At 42.3% G+C, this 14,265-nt stretch overlaps 1 protein-coding gene across 4 annotated transcripts in view; it reads left to right on the forward strand.

Annotated features, from left to right (window-relative positions):
- LOC128703291 (lisH domain-containing protein ARMC9-like) overlaps positions 1-14,265 on the forward strand; it is a 157,346-nt gene that overhangs the window by 124,286 nt on the left and 18,795 nt on the right. For all 4 annotated transcript variants that reach the window (XM_070103329.1, XM_070103331.1, XM_070103330.1 and 1 more), the window contains exons 18-21: positions 1,472-1,641; positions 10,185-10,375; positions 11,737-11,861; positions 12,133-12,679. In XM_070103329.1, coding sequence (XP_069959430.1) covers positions 1,472-1,641; positions 10,185-10,375; positions 11,737-11,861; positions 12,133-12,679 — 1,033 coding nt within the window. The remainder of the gene's footprint in view (positions 1-1,471; positions 1,642-10,184; positions 10,376-11,736; positions 11,862-12,132; positions 12,680-14,265) is intronic.

Below are 14,265 nucleotides of genomic sequence, written 5' to 3' on the forward strand. Positions count from 1 at the left end.
ACAGAGAACCTTTACTGCACGTATAAGTTCTGTCAAACATCTCAACTACTGGGAAAGCTTGGAAGCACTTGACTTGTATTCTCTGGAACGCAGGCGAGAGAGATATAATCTCCACTTGGAAAATCCTAGAAGGGATGGTTCCGAATCTGCCCACAGAAATCACACTCAGCTAAAATAAAAGACTGGGAAGGCGATGCAAATACCCCCAATGAAAAGTAGGGGCGCCATTGGTACACTAAGAGAAAACACCATAAGTGTCCGGGGCCCAAGACGGTTCAACAGCCTCCCACTAGGCATAAGGGGAATTAACAATAGGCCCCTGGCTACCTTCAAGAGGGAGCTGGACAGATATTTAAAGTTGATGCCTGATCAGCTGGGCTGTGGTTCGTACGTTGGACTACGTGCGGTCATCAATAACAGCCTCGTTGGTCAGGCCGTGATCCACCGGGAGGCCTGGTCGTGGACCGGGGCGCGGGGGCGTTGATCCTCGGAATACCCTCCAGGTAGGCAGTGTTATGTAAAGGACATAAGTGCAACTAATGCGACATTTTATTGTGGCAGTAGTTCCACATGTGTCCTTTTACCTAACATATTGTCGGTAATTCTACCAACATTATTACAGGGCAGTGTTGTTAGGATTTCTTGAGGAATGATTACAAATGTAGGGCAGGAACTGGTGACTCAGAGAGCGCTGTGATGCAGTAGCTGCTTGTTGACCATACCAAAGTACTTCTACGGTATACTGCTGGATAATAATAATAATAATAATATTTATTTCTATAAGTACATGTACAAGGTATACAGACCATAGCTGACACCTGTGACATACTACTTTATAGAAAGCCCCTTGTTATGCAGAGCATTTCGGGAAAATTAGGTCAGTTATGTCCCCCGGATACGACACACACCAATCGGCTAACACCCAGGTAGCTATTGTACTGCTAGGTGAATAGGATCCCCGTACCGGGGATCGACCCCCGGACCTCAGTGCGTGAGCTGAGTACGCTAGCGCTCGAGCTACGGGACACCAAATAGCGTACTGTTAGCAACAGTGAAGAAGCACACTGTGGAATAATCTTCGGGGTGTGTTTACCACACTGCCTTGAACCTGTACTGTCTGTTTACAGTCTTACTTTCCAGTTCAGTATAATGGTTCTGGTAGAACATTCATAATAACTGTAACATCATTACTGTTTTTATTTGATTAATTAAAACTTATAACACGTTTGCGAGCAAAGGAAAAATATCTAGTTTAATTGATACGCGGTATTAATATTATAATAATGGTAAAAATAAGGGGTAAGGAACTGCAGCTATCCTTTCTTTGGATTCATTCTGATTGTTTTCCATTTCTCAGGTGTTATATGATCCCCGTGGGTTTAGTGCTCCCCCTTGGGTATAATGATTACACAAGAATGCACAAAGAGCCAAAGTATTCATGATTGATCAATCTTCTTAATGATAACTACAGATGCAGCATCGGTTGCCACAGCAGCAGCACCTGCAGCAGCAGCAACAACAACAAAAGCAGCAGCATCAGCAGCACCAACAGCAGCAGCAGCAGCATGGGGCGTCAGGACAATGGGACTACCCATCTGATTCTGATGCCGGACACAGTACTATGCACACTTCCAAATCTAAGTGAGTACCGCCTCGTAGCCTCCTCCTCCAGTTGTTATTATTATTATTATTATTATTATTATTATTATTATTATTATTATTAGTAGTAGTAGTAGTAGTAGTAGTAGTAGTAGTAGTATTGAAACACATCGGTCGTTTTCCACTGAGTCAGGGTGGCCCGGCATTTTAATCGCCTCTTACTGATTTGCTTCGAGCCGCCAGAGTAGCTTATTCAGCTGATTCTCAGTGGTAGTCTTTTTGCATGCAGTTCAATGTATATTAATAATAATCTTTATTTCTACAAGTACATGTACAATGTTTATATGCTTAGTTGATACCAGTAACATACTACTATATAGAAACCCCTTTGTTATGCACAGCATTTCCCGCAAATTAGGTCAATTTTGTCCTCAGGATGCGACCCACACCAGTCGGCTAACATCCAGGTACCTACTTACTATTAAGTAAATAGGGACAACAGGTGTAAGGAAACATGTGAATCCTTACTGTACTATGTACAACTATAAAAGTAATTGTAAAATATGAAATGACTAACATTTCTTCCTAGTAATGTAACTTTGCTCAACGGGGTTTGACAAACACCCATTATAACCTCTGCAATTCTGCTCTTTAGCGCTACCACTCACAGGATGAGCTCCGGTTGCACAGTAAACTATCCATCTAGGTGACACAATTAACTAAACTAAGGTCAAGGTGTGAGCAGTACCGCTAGGCAGGATTACAGAAGTTACAGTGCGTATTTGTCAAACCTTTCTGATCCTCATTACCGTGTTTTCCGGCATATAAGGCGCACGAGTGTCGGCTGCTTGCTGGCACGATGTTTGGAAGTAGCTGTAACGTAACGTTAGTAAGCTACTGATAAAATATAACAAAGTCTACTCGAGCCTTACCTTGAGCATATAAGGCGCAGGATGATTTCCAAGACTGGAGTTTACCTGGAGAGAGTTCCGGGGGTCAACGCCCCCGCGGCCCGGTCTGTGACCAGGCCTCCTGGTGGATCAGAGCCTGATCAACCAGGCTGTTGCTGCTGGCTGCACGCAAACCAACGTACGAGCCACAGCCCGGCTGGTCAGGAACCGACTTTAGGTGCTTGTCCAGTGCCACGTGTTCATGAGACAGTAAGATTTACCTGTCATCGTACGTGTTCATGAGACAGTAAGATTTACCTGTCATCGTACGTGTTCATGAGACAGTAAGATTTACCTGTCATCGTACGTGTTCATGAGACAGTAAGATTTACCTGTCATCGTACGTGTTCATGAGACAGTAAGATTTACCTGTCATCGTACGTGTTCATGAGACAGTAAGATTTACCTGTCATCGTACGTGTTCATGAGACAGTAAGATTTACCTGTCATCGTACGTGTTCATGAGACAGAAAGATTTACCTGTCATCGTACGTGTTCATGAGACAGTAAGATTTACCTGTCATCGTACGTGTTCATGAGACAGAAAGATTTATCTGTCATCGTACGTGTTCATGAGACAGAAAGATTTACCTGTCATCGTACGTGTTCATGAGACAGTAAGATTTCCCTGTCATCGTACGTGTTCATGAGACAGTAAGATTTACCTGTCATCGTACGTGTTCATGAGACAGAAAGATTTACCTGTCATCGTACGTGTTCATGAGACAGTAAGATTTACCTGTCATCGTACGTGTTCATGAGACAGAAAGATTTACCTGTCATCGTACGTGTTCATGAGACAGTAAGATTTACCTGTCATCGTACGTGTTCATGAGACAGTAAGATTTACCTGTCATCGTACGTGTTCATGAGACAGAAAGATTTACCTGTCATCGTATGTGTTCATGAGACAGAAAGATTTACCTGTCATCGTACGTGTTCATGAGACAGTAAGATTTACCTGTCATCGTACGTGTTCATGAGACAGAAAGATTTACCTGTCATCGTACGTGTTCATGAGACAGTAAGATTTACCTGTCATCGTACGTGTTCATGAGACAGAAAGATTTACCTGTCATCGTACGTGTTCATGAGACAGTAAGATTTACCTGTCATCGTACGTGTTCATGAGACAGAAAGATTTACCTGTCATCGTACGTGTTCATGAGACAGTAAGATTTACCTGTCATCGTACGTGTTCATGAGACAGAAAGATTTACCTGTCATCGTACGTGTTCATGAGACAGAAAGATTTACCTGTCATCGTACGTGTTCATGAGACAGTAAGATTTACCTGTCATCGTACGTGTTCATGAGACAGTAAGATTTACCTGTCATCGTACGTGTTCATGAGACAGAAAGATTTACCTGTCATCGTACGTGTTCATGAGACAGTAAGATTTACCTGTCATCGTACGTGTTCATGAGACAGAAAGATTTACCTGTCATCGTACGTGTTCATGAGACAGTAAGATTTACCTGTCATCGTACGTGTTCATGAGACAGTAAGATTTACCTGTCATCGTACGTGTTCATGAGACAGAAAGATTTACCTGTCATCGTACGTGTTCATGAGACAGAAAGATTTACCTGTCATCGTACGTGTTCATGAGACAGAAAGATTTACCTGTCATCGTACGTGTTCATGAGACAGTAAGATTTACCTGTCATCGTACGTGTTCATGAGACAGAAAGATTTACCTGTCATCGTACGTGTTCATGAGACAGAAAGATTTACCTGTCATCGTACGTGTTCATGAGACAGAAAGATTTACCTGTCATCGTACGTGTTCATGAGACAGAAAGATTTACCTGTCATCGTACGTGTTCATGAGACAGTAAGATTTACCTGTCATCGTACGTGTTCATGAGACAGTAAGATTTACCTGTCATCGTACGTGTTCATGAGACAGAAAGATTTACCTGTCATCGTACGTGTTCATGAGACAGATTTACCTGTCATCGTACGTGTTCATGAGACAGTAAGATTTACCTGTCATCGTACGTGTTCATGAGACAGTAAGATTTACCTGTCATCGTACGTGTTCATGAGACAGTAAGATTTACCTGTCATCGTACGTGTTCATGAGACAGTAAGATTTACCTGTCATCGTACGTGTTCATGAGACAGTAAGATTTACCTGTCATCGTACGTGTTCATGAGACAGTAAGATTTACCTGTCATCGTACGTGTTCATGAGACAGTAAGATTTACCTGTCATCGTACGTGTTCATGAGACAGAAAGATTTACCTGTCATCGTACGTGTTCATGAGACAGTAAGATTTACCTGTCATCGTACGTGTTCATGAGACAGAAAGATTTACCTGTCATCGTACGTGTTCATGAGACAGAAAGATTTACCTGTCATCGTACGTGTTCATGAGACAGTAAGATTTACCTGTCATCGTACGTGTTCATGAGACAGAAAGATTTACCTGTCATCGTACGTGTTCATGAGACAGTAAGATTTACCTGTCATCGTACGTGTTCATGAGACAGAAAGATTTACCTGTCATCGTACGTGTTCATGAGACAGTAAGATTTACCTGTCATCGTACGTGTTCATGAGACAGAAAGATTTACCTGTCATCGTACGTGTTCATGAGACAGTAAGATTTACCTGTCATCGTACGTGTTCATGAGACAGAAAGATTTACCTGTCATCGTACGTGTTCATGAGACAGAAAGATTTACCTGTCATCGTACGTGTTCATGAGACAGAAAGATTTACCTGTCATCGTACGTGTTCATGAGACAGAAAGATTTACCTGTCATCGTACGTGTTCATGAGACAGAAAGATTTACCTGTCATCGTACGTGTTCATGAGACAGTAAGATTTACCTGTCATCGTACGTGTTCATGAGACAGTAAGATTTACCTGTCATCGTACGTGTTCATGAGACAGAAAGATTTACCTGTCATCGTACGTGTTCATGAGACAGTAAGATTTACCTGTCATCGTACGTGTTCATGAGACAGTAAGATTTACCTGTCATCGTACGTGTTCATGAGACAGTAAGATTTACCTGTCATCGTACGTGTTCATGAGACAGTAAGATTTACCTGTCATCGTACGTGTTCATGAGACAGTAAGATTTACCTGTCATCGTACGTGTTCATGAGACAGTAAGATTTACCTGTCATCGTACGTGTTCATGAGACAGTAAGATTTACCTGTTATCGTACGTGTTCATGAGACAGTAAGATTTACCTGTCATCGTACGTGTTCATGAGACAGTAAGATTTACCTGTCATCGTACGTGTTCATGAGACAGTAAGATTTATCCGTCATCTTACGTGTTCATGAGACAGTAAGATTTACCTGTCATCGTACGTGTTCATGAGACAGTAAGATTTACCTGTCATCGTACGTGTTCATGAGACAGAAAGATTTACCTGTCATCGTACGTGTTCATGAGACAGTAAGATTTACCTGTCATCGTACGTGTTCATGAGACAGTAAGATTTATCCGTCATCTTACGTGTTCATGAGACAGTAAGATTTACCTGTCATCGTACGTGTTCATGAGACAGTAAGATTTACCTGTCATCGTACGTGTTCATGAGACAGAAAGATTTACCTGTCATCGTACGTGTTCATGAGACAGTAAGATTTACCTGTCATCGTACGTGTTCATGAGACAGTAAGATTTATCCGTCATCTTACGTGTTCATGAGACAGTAAGATTTACCTGTCATCGTACGTGTTCATGAGACAGTAAGATTTACCTGTCATCGTACGTGTTCATGAGACAGTAAGATTTACCTGTCATCGTACGTGTTCATGAGACAGTAAGATTTACCTGTCATCGTACGTGTTCATGAGACAGTAAGATTTACCTGTCATCGTACGTGTTCATGAGACAGTAAGATTTATCCGTCATCTTACGTGTTCATGAGACAGTAAGATTTACCTGTCATCGTACGTGTTCATGAGACAGTAAGATTTACCTGTCATCGTACGTGTTCATGAGACAGTAAGATTTACCTGTCATCGTACGTGTTCATGAGACAGTAAGATTTACCTGTCATCGTACGTGTTCATGAGACAGAAAGATTTACCTGTCATCGTACGTGTTCATGAGACAGTAAGATTTACCTGTCATCGTACGTGTTCATGAGACAGTAAGATTTACCTGTCATCGTACGTGTTCATGAGACAGTAAGATTTATCCGTCATCTTACGTGTTCATGACATAAACAAGAAAGATCAACAATCATACCAGAGTGCAAAACATTTACCAGGCTTTCCCTTTCACCTTATACCCGGAAAATACGGTATATCTCTTAGGATATTTCGAGTACAGTCATTTCAGATATTAGTTTCATCACACTGCTACTCGTGTATTCAATGCAACATGTGGATTCACTCAAAAAGAATCAAAATGCAAAATTATTACTGATAAAACATTGTTCACTGACTAGGCTACAGTCTCGTCACATTCAAGCAGCCGATGTCATAAAACATTGTTCACTGACTAGGCTACAGTCTCGTCACATTCAAGCAGCCGATGTCATAAAACATTGTTCACTGACTAGGCTACAGTCTCGTCACATTCAAGCAGCCGATGTCATAAAACATTGTTCACTGACTAGGCTACAGTCTCGTCACATTCAGGCAGCCGATGTCATAAAACATTGTTCACTGACTAGGCTACAGTCTCGTCACATTCAAGCAGCCGATGTCATAAAACATTGTTCACTGACTAGGCTACAGTCTCGTCACATTCAAGCAGCCGATGTCATAAAACATTGTTCACTGACTAGGCTACAGTCTCGTCACATTCAAGCAGCCGATGTCATAAAACATTGTTCACTGACTAGGCTACAGTCTCGTCACATTCAGGCAGCCGATGTCATAAAACATTGTTCACTGACTAGGCTACAGTCTCGTCACATTCAAGCAGCCGATGTCATAAAACATTGTTCACTGACTAGGCTACAGTCTCGTCACATTCAAGCAGCCGATGTCATAAAACATTGTTCACTGACTAGGCTACAGTCTCGTCACATTCAAGCAGCCGATGTCATAAAACATTGTTCACTGACTAGGCTACAGTCTCGTCACATTCAGGCAGCCGATGTCATAAAACATTGTTCACTGACTAGGCTACAGTCTCGTCACATTCAGGCAGCCGATGTCATAAAACATTGTTCACTGACTAGGCTACAGTCTCGTCACATTCAAGCAGCCGATGTCATAAAACATTGTTCACTGAGTAGGCTACAGTCTCGTCACATTCAAGCAGCCGATGTCATAAAACATTGTTCACTGACTAGGCTACAGTCTCGTCACATTCAAGCAGCCGATGTCATAAAACATTGTTCACTGACTAGGCTACAGTCTCGTCACATTCAGGCAGCCGATGTCATAAAACATTGTTCACTGACTAGGCTACAGTCTCGTCACATTCAGGCAGCCGATGTCATAAAACATTGTTCACTGACTAGGCTACAGTCTCGTCACATTCAGGCAGCCGATGCCTAGTAAGGGTGGAGCTAAATGGTATAAAATACTGACACGATGGAAAAAAGACACAAATGTAGCAAAATGCGATACTTTTTTAACGACGTTTCGCCCAACACAGTGGGCTTTATCAAGTCACATTTGACAGAGCCAACTGTGTGGGAAAAACTTAGTTAATAAAGGATTGCATTACACAACATTTGTGTAAGATTTCATGTATCTTAATTTTTTACAGTGAAGTAATTTACAATTTCCGGATTAGTTTGGACTATTTCTTAATTAATTCATTTTTTTTTGTGAACAGTAACAAATAATCTTCCAGTTTGTGGACGTCTACAGATTCAAAATATCACAGAAACTACATGATGGTTCTTTTCCTGGATTATTGACCCTCTATGATGTATAATTCAAATAAAGTGTTAGTCGACTGGTGTGAGTCGCATCCTGGGAACAAAAATAATCTCAGTTGCGGGAAATGTTCTACATAACCAGGAACTTTCTATATAGTATGTCACTGATGTCAGCTATGGTCTGTATAAGTTGTAGCATGTACTTGTAGAAATAAGTTATTATTATTATTATTATTATTATTATTATTATTATTATTGTTATTATTATTATTATTCAACAAGTCGGCCGTCTCCCACCGAGGCAGGATGACCCCCAAAAAAAAGAAAATCCCCAAAAAAGAAAATACTTTCATCATCATTCAACGCTTTCACCTCACTCACACATTATCACTGTTTTTGCAGAGGTGCTCAGAACACAACAGTTTAGAAGCATATACGTATAAAGATACACAACATATCCCTCCAAACTGCTAATATCCCGAACCCCTCCTTTAAAGTGCAGACATTGTACTTCCCATTTCCAGGACTCGAGTCCGGCTATATAAAATAACTTGTTTCCCTGAATCCCTTCACTAAATATTACCCTGCTCACACTCCAACAGATCGTCAGGTCCCAAATACCATTCGTCTCCATTCACTCCTATCTAACAGGCTCATGCACGCCTGCTGGAAGTCCAAGCCCCTCTCCCACAACACCTCCTTTACCCCCTCCCTCCAACCTTTTCGAGGACGGCCCCTACCCCGCCATCCTTCCCCTATAGATTTATATGCTCTCCATGTCATTCTACTTTGATCCATTCTCTCTAAATTACCAAACCACCTCAACAACCCCTCTTCAGCCCTCTGACTAATACTTTTATTAACTCCACACCTTCTCCTAATTTCCACACTCCAAATTTTCTGCATAATATTTACACCACACATTGCCCTTAGACAGGACATCTCCACTGCCTCCAACCGCCTCCTCGCTGCTGCATTCACAACCCAAGCTTCACACCCATATAAGAGTGTTGGTACTACTATACTTTCATACATTCCCTTCTTTGCCTCCATAGATATCGTTTTTTGCCTCCACATATACCTCAATGCACTACTCACCTTTTTTTCTTCATCAATTCTATGATTAACCTCGTCCTTCATAAATCCATCCGCTGACACGTCAACTCCCAAATATCTGAAAACATTCACTTCTTCCATACTCCTCCTCCCCAATTTGATATCCAATTTTTCTTTATCTAAATCATTTGATATCCTCGTCACCTTACTCTTTTCTATGTTCACTTTCTACCTTTACACACACTCCCAAACTCGTCCACTAACCTTTGCAATTTTTTTTTAGAATCTCCCATAAGCACAGTATCATCAGCAAAATGTAACTGTGTCATTTCCCATTTTGTATTTGATTCCCCATAATTTAATCCCATCCCTCTCCCGAACACCCTAGCATTTACTTCTTTTACAACCCCATCTATAAATATATTAAACAACCATGGTGACATTACACATCCCTGTCTAAGACCTACTTTTACCGGGAATTATTCTCCCTCTCTTCTACACACCCTAACCTGAGCCTCACTATCCTCATAAAAACTCTTTACAGCATTTAGTAACTTACCACCTATTCCATATACTTGCAACATCTGCCACATTGCTCCCCTATCCTCTCTATCATATGCCTTTTCTAAATCCATAAATGCAATAAAAACTTCTCTTCTATTATTATTATTATTATTATTATTATTATTATTATTATTATTATTATTATTATTATTATGTAAATTCTCATTCGTGAAATTAAAGTAACTTTACCTACAGGGCGTTAGAGATGGGAAGAGGCAAAGACGGTGATGATGGAGGTGAGGGAGGTGCTGAGAATTACCGGGAGGTATGGGGAGAGAGTCAGGAAGTGGAGTTGTCACTCCCACTCCATGGAGCCGCCACCACACCACCACGTCCTCATTCACCTCACGACTTTGTTCCACCTGACCAACACAACCTGGCAAGAGGTCATTATGGGAGTGCAGAGTGGTATTAATTTTTTTCTAGTCGTTTCTTGAAATTATGTTCTGCAAACGTTCGTTAAGCAGAGGTTGGCTTATGTTCGTAGAAAAGCACTTTTAACCCATATTGATCATATTGAACCTGGGGAATGAGAGAGAATCAGGTTCAGAGAAATGTGGAAGAGGTAGTTTTTAAAAATAGTCACAATACTATGACTGGAACAATACACAAATAACCACACATAGAAAGAAGCTTATGATGACATTTCAGTCTGACTTGGACCATTAACTAGTCACACACTAACACACGAAGGTAAGGGAGTCAGGATATATACGCAAGGAGAGCAGGGACTGGAGAAAGAGGTAGAAAGATGAAAAGAAGGAAATGGAGATAGTAGTGTGAGTAGCAGTTGTAGTTGTAGTGGGTAGGAGAAGTAGGAGAGGAACAACAGTCAGAGAGTTTAGTAAAGCGAGGTGGTAGCAGCAGTAGTAGTAGTAGAGGTAGTCTAAGAACAATAAAAAAGAAAACTGCAGGAAAGCTAATGGCCCACGAGGATGAGACTAAAAACAAGGGAAAACACACATAGGACAGAACACACCTAGATAGAAGAAAGGAAAGCAAAGAAAATATAGGAAAGGGGAAGAGGTAAGGCGAGGATATAAAGATCAGGTCAAGTCATGAGTGTCCTGAAGTTTGGAGCATTTGATAATGTAAAGAGAAAGGCAGGTATCTAATCTGTAGAAACAAAGCCACAACTAAGATTCATATGAGGAAAGAATCCCTTATACACAACTTTCCTCATGTGAATCCTAGTCCTGGCTTTGTGTCTGTAGATGCCTTCCTTTCTCATTACACTGTCAAATGCTCCAAACTTTATCTCCTCGCCTTATCTCTTCTCCTTTCCTATATGTTTGCTTTCCTTTCTTCTGTCTAGGTGTGTTCTGTCCTATGTGTTATTTTGGTCTCATCCTCGTGGGTCATTAGCTCTCCTGCAGTGTTCTTTTTTCTTGTTCTTAGACTATTACTATTACTACTACTACTACTACCTCGCTTCACTACACTCTTTGACTTGTGCCACTACTACTATTCCCTCTACCCACTATAACTACTACTGCTACTCCCACTACCTCTTCCAGTACTATCTCCACAATATTTTTATCTTTCTGCCTCCCTCCTCGCGAATATATACTGACTCCCTTACCTTCGTGTGTTAGTGTGTGACTAGTTAATTGTCCAAATCGGACCGAAATGTCGTCATAAGTTTATTACTCCTATGTGCGGGTTATTTGGATAGCTCTAATTCCAAGTATCAAAAGCCTTTCACCAACGTCAAGTCACTCACTGGAACTGAACCTGTATGTTTCAGGAGAGAACTCTGAAGGACGCGAGTCTCCCACACTGTTATCACCCAGTGCCACCTGCCCTGCTGAAGCTCTCGTCCCATACTTCACTAGACAACCTCACCACCACGATCCTCATCACTACCTCAAAGTATATCTACAATTTAATCTTACCTTTAAGTACTAATAGTGAAAGTGGTACTTTTTTGAGAATATTTTATGTATATAGAAAGGAAAAAGAGAATGTAGTCTGTGTGTGTGTTCTACTGAATTATTATTACTTGTATATTAAAAGTGGTAAACCCGTGTGGGTCATGGAGAACACTGGAGAAGGGAAACTTTGGGGAGATATAATGAGAACATTAATAACATGTGTTGAGTCTTGTTGTGTCTCAAGTGTTGATTCCTGTTATGTTTTACAGAACTCGTCAGGGACATCCAACATGAGTCCAGCACTCGTCAACGAGAATGGTGACGAAGACATGACCATCGTGTCATCCAGGTCGACCTCTGACCCGCCTGCAGAAGAACAACAACAACCACACTCGCTCGGCAACACCACCTTCAGAATAGGCAGCAATGTGCACGACAAAATAATAGAAGAAGAGGAGAAAGTTCTGAATGCAGCGAGGGTCACACACAGTCCTCCAGCAAGGGTCACACAGAGTCCTCCAGCGAGAGTGGCACACAGTCCTCCAGCGAGGGACATCGATGTGGGAGAGGATTTTCAGTTCAGCAACATAGTAACCGCTGCTTCTGACGATGGTCCAACGATGGATTTATCCGGAGAGTCTGTGGATCCCGAGAATGAAACTACGGAAGCTGAACGGAAAGTGGCGGTGGAGGAACCACAAGAAAGTCCCGTGGAAAAGGAAGATGGAAAAAAAAGCCACCAAGATGTAAAGAGAATCCTGCTGCCTGCAGCAGCTTCTCCACCTCCGCCACCCAAACCAGGCACCAGAGACACAGGTACGCCAATAACCTCGTTATATTCATGGGGAAGTTCTAAACTCACAAGGGACATACAGTGCCGGGGCAGTGGGAGGTAATCAGGTTTAATCCAGGGAAGGAAAGGGTAGCTTCACTTCCATGGATGAAACGCTTTTCACCAGTATTAAGAAACCTCCCTTATGTATTCAAGTGACGGAGCTGTGCTGAGTCAGTGACATAATGGGGAAAGGGGGGGGGGGTCTGTGCTGTGTTATCCATACTCTTGATATATCAGATACATATGCAACTTTTTCACCACACAGTAGCTTCATTAGTCCAGTACAAAGAAAAAATAGTGAAGATCAGAAGGAGATTGAGGTAATCAGTCCCTCACCCTAGAGTCGATGTAATCTTGATAAGAATCAAGTGTTGCATATGTGTCTAATGTATCACTTGTCGGTTCTTTGAACCATTTATCGTCATCCACACGGGTTTAGCGTTTATTGAATGTCACAGGAACCAAAGAAAGGAGGGCAGGGGAGTGAGGGGAGGTTAAGGCTCATTATAAGAGGTTCCCGCCGTTGTTTGACATTATTGTATAACACTAAAAGGTTGTTTCTTAATGTGACCTTTGACAAGCAAATGACAATTATACAAACTTTTATTTCTTCAAGATACAGTAGTACATAGTACAATACTAGTAGTGATGATTTCTACAGAGCGGTCTCTTCTACAGAGCGGCTCCCACAGTACGGTCTCCTCGGTACGGTCTCCTCTCAGCGGTCTCCTCCCGAAAGGTCTGCGGCTGAGCGGACTCCTTTTCACACCTTCATGCTAATGACCTTGACCTCACCCTCGACCACCTCGCCCTCAACCCCCCACCCACGCCCCCCACCCTGCGCCCGTGCGCCCTGCCCGCGTGCCTGCCCCGACCGGCGGCCACCCCCGCACCCCGACCGGCGGCCACCCCCGCGCCCCAACCGGCGGCCACCCCCGCGCCCCGACCGGCGGCCGCCCCCATGCCCTGCCCCACGCCCGCCCTCGCGCCCGCCCCGCGCCTTCTGCAGCATCGTCCAGATCGCCACCACCCCCCGAATTTTTTCCGATTTTTTCGAATTTTTTTTGAATTTCATTTTCTTGTGCTCTCCATCTCCTCGGATCAAATTTTTTGGGTTTCCCCCTATGGGTACCCCTCCCACCACCCACTTCCATCCCAAAATTCCTGCTCCATCTCCTTGGATCAAGTTTTTCTCGATATCAATAATACAAAGACTCCACTTCCTCAGATCAAGTTTTTTGAGGTTCCCCCTCCCACTTTCACCCCCATCCCAAATTTTTTTTTATTTTTTTTTATTTTTTTGTGCTCTCCTCGAATCAAGTTTTTAGATTCCCCCCTCTGGGGTTAAGCATTCAAAATAGACTCCCACTTGCATCCCAAATTCCCTGCTCCATCTCCTCGGATCAAGTTTTTCTCGATATCAATAATACAAAGATTTTCTCCCCACACCTCCCACCACCCACTTCTACCTCAAATATTCCTGCTCTACTTCCTTGGATCAAGTTTTTCTCGATATCAATAATACAAAGACTCCAACTCCTCGGATCAAGTTTTTGGATTCCCCCTA

The sequence above is a fragment of the Cherax quadricarinatus genome, chromosome 85 (genome assembly GCF_038502225.1).
Source record: "Cherax quadricarinatus isolate ZL_2023a chromosome 85, ASM3850222v1, whole genome shotgun sequence".
Lineage (NCBI taxonomy): Eukaryota > Metazoa > Arthropoda > Malacostraca > Decapoda > Parastacidae > Cherax > Cherax quadricarinatus.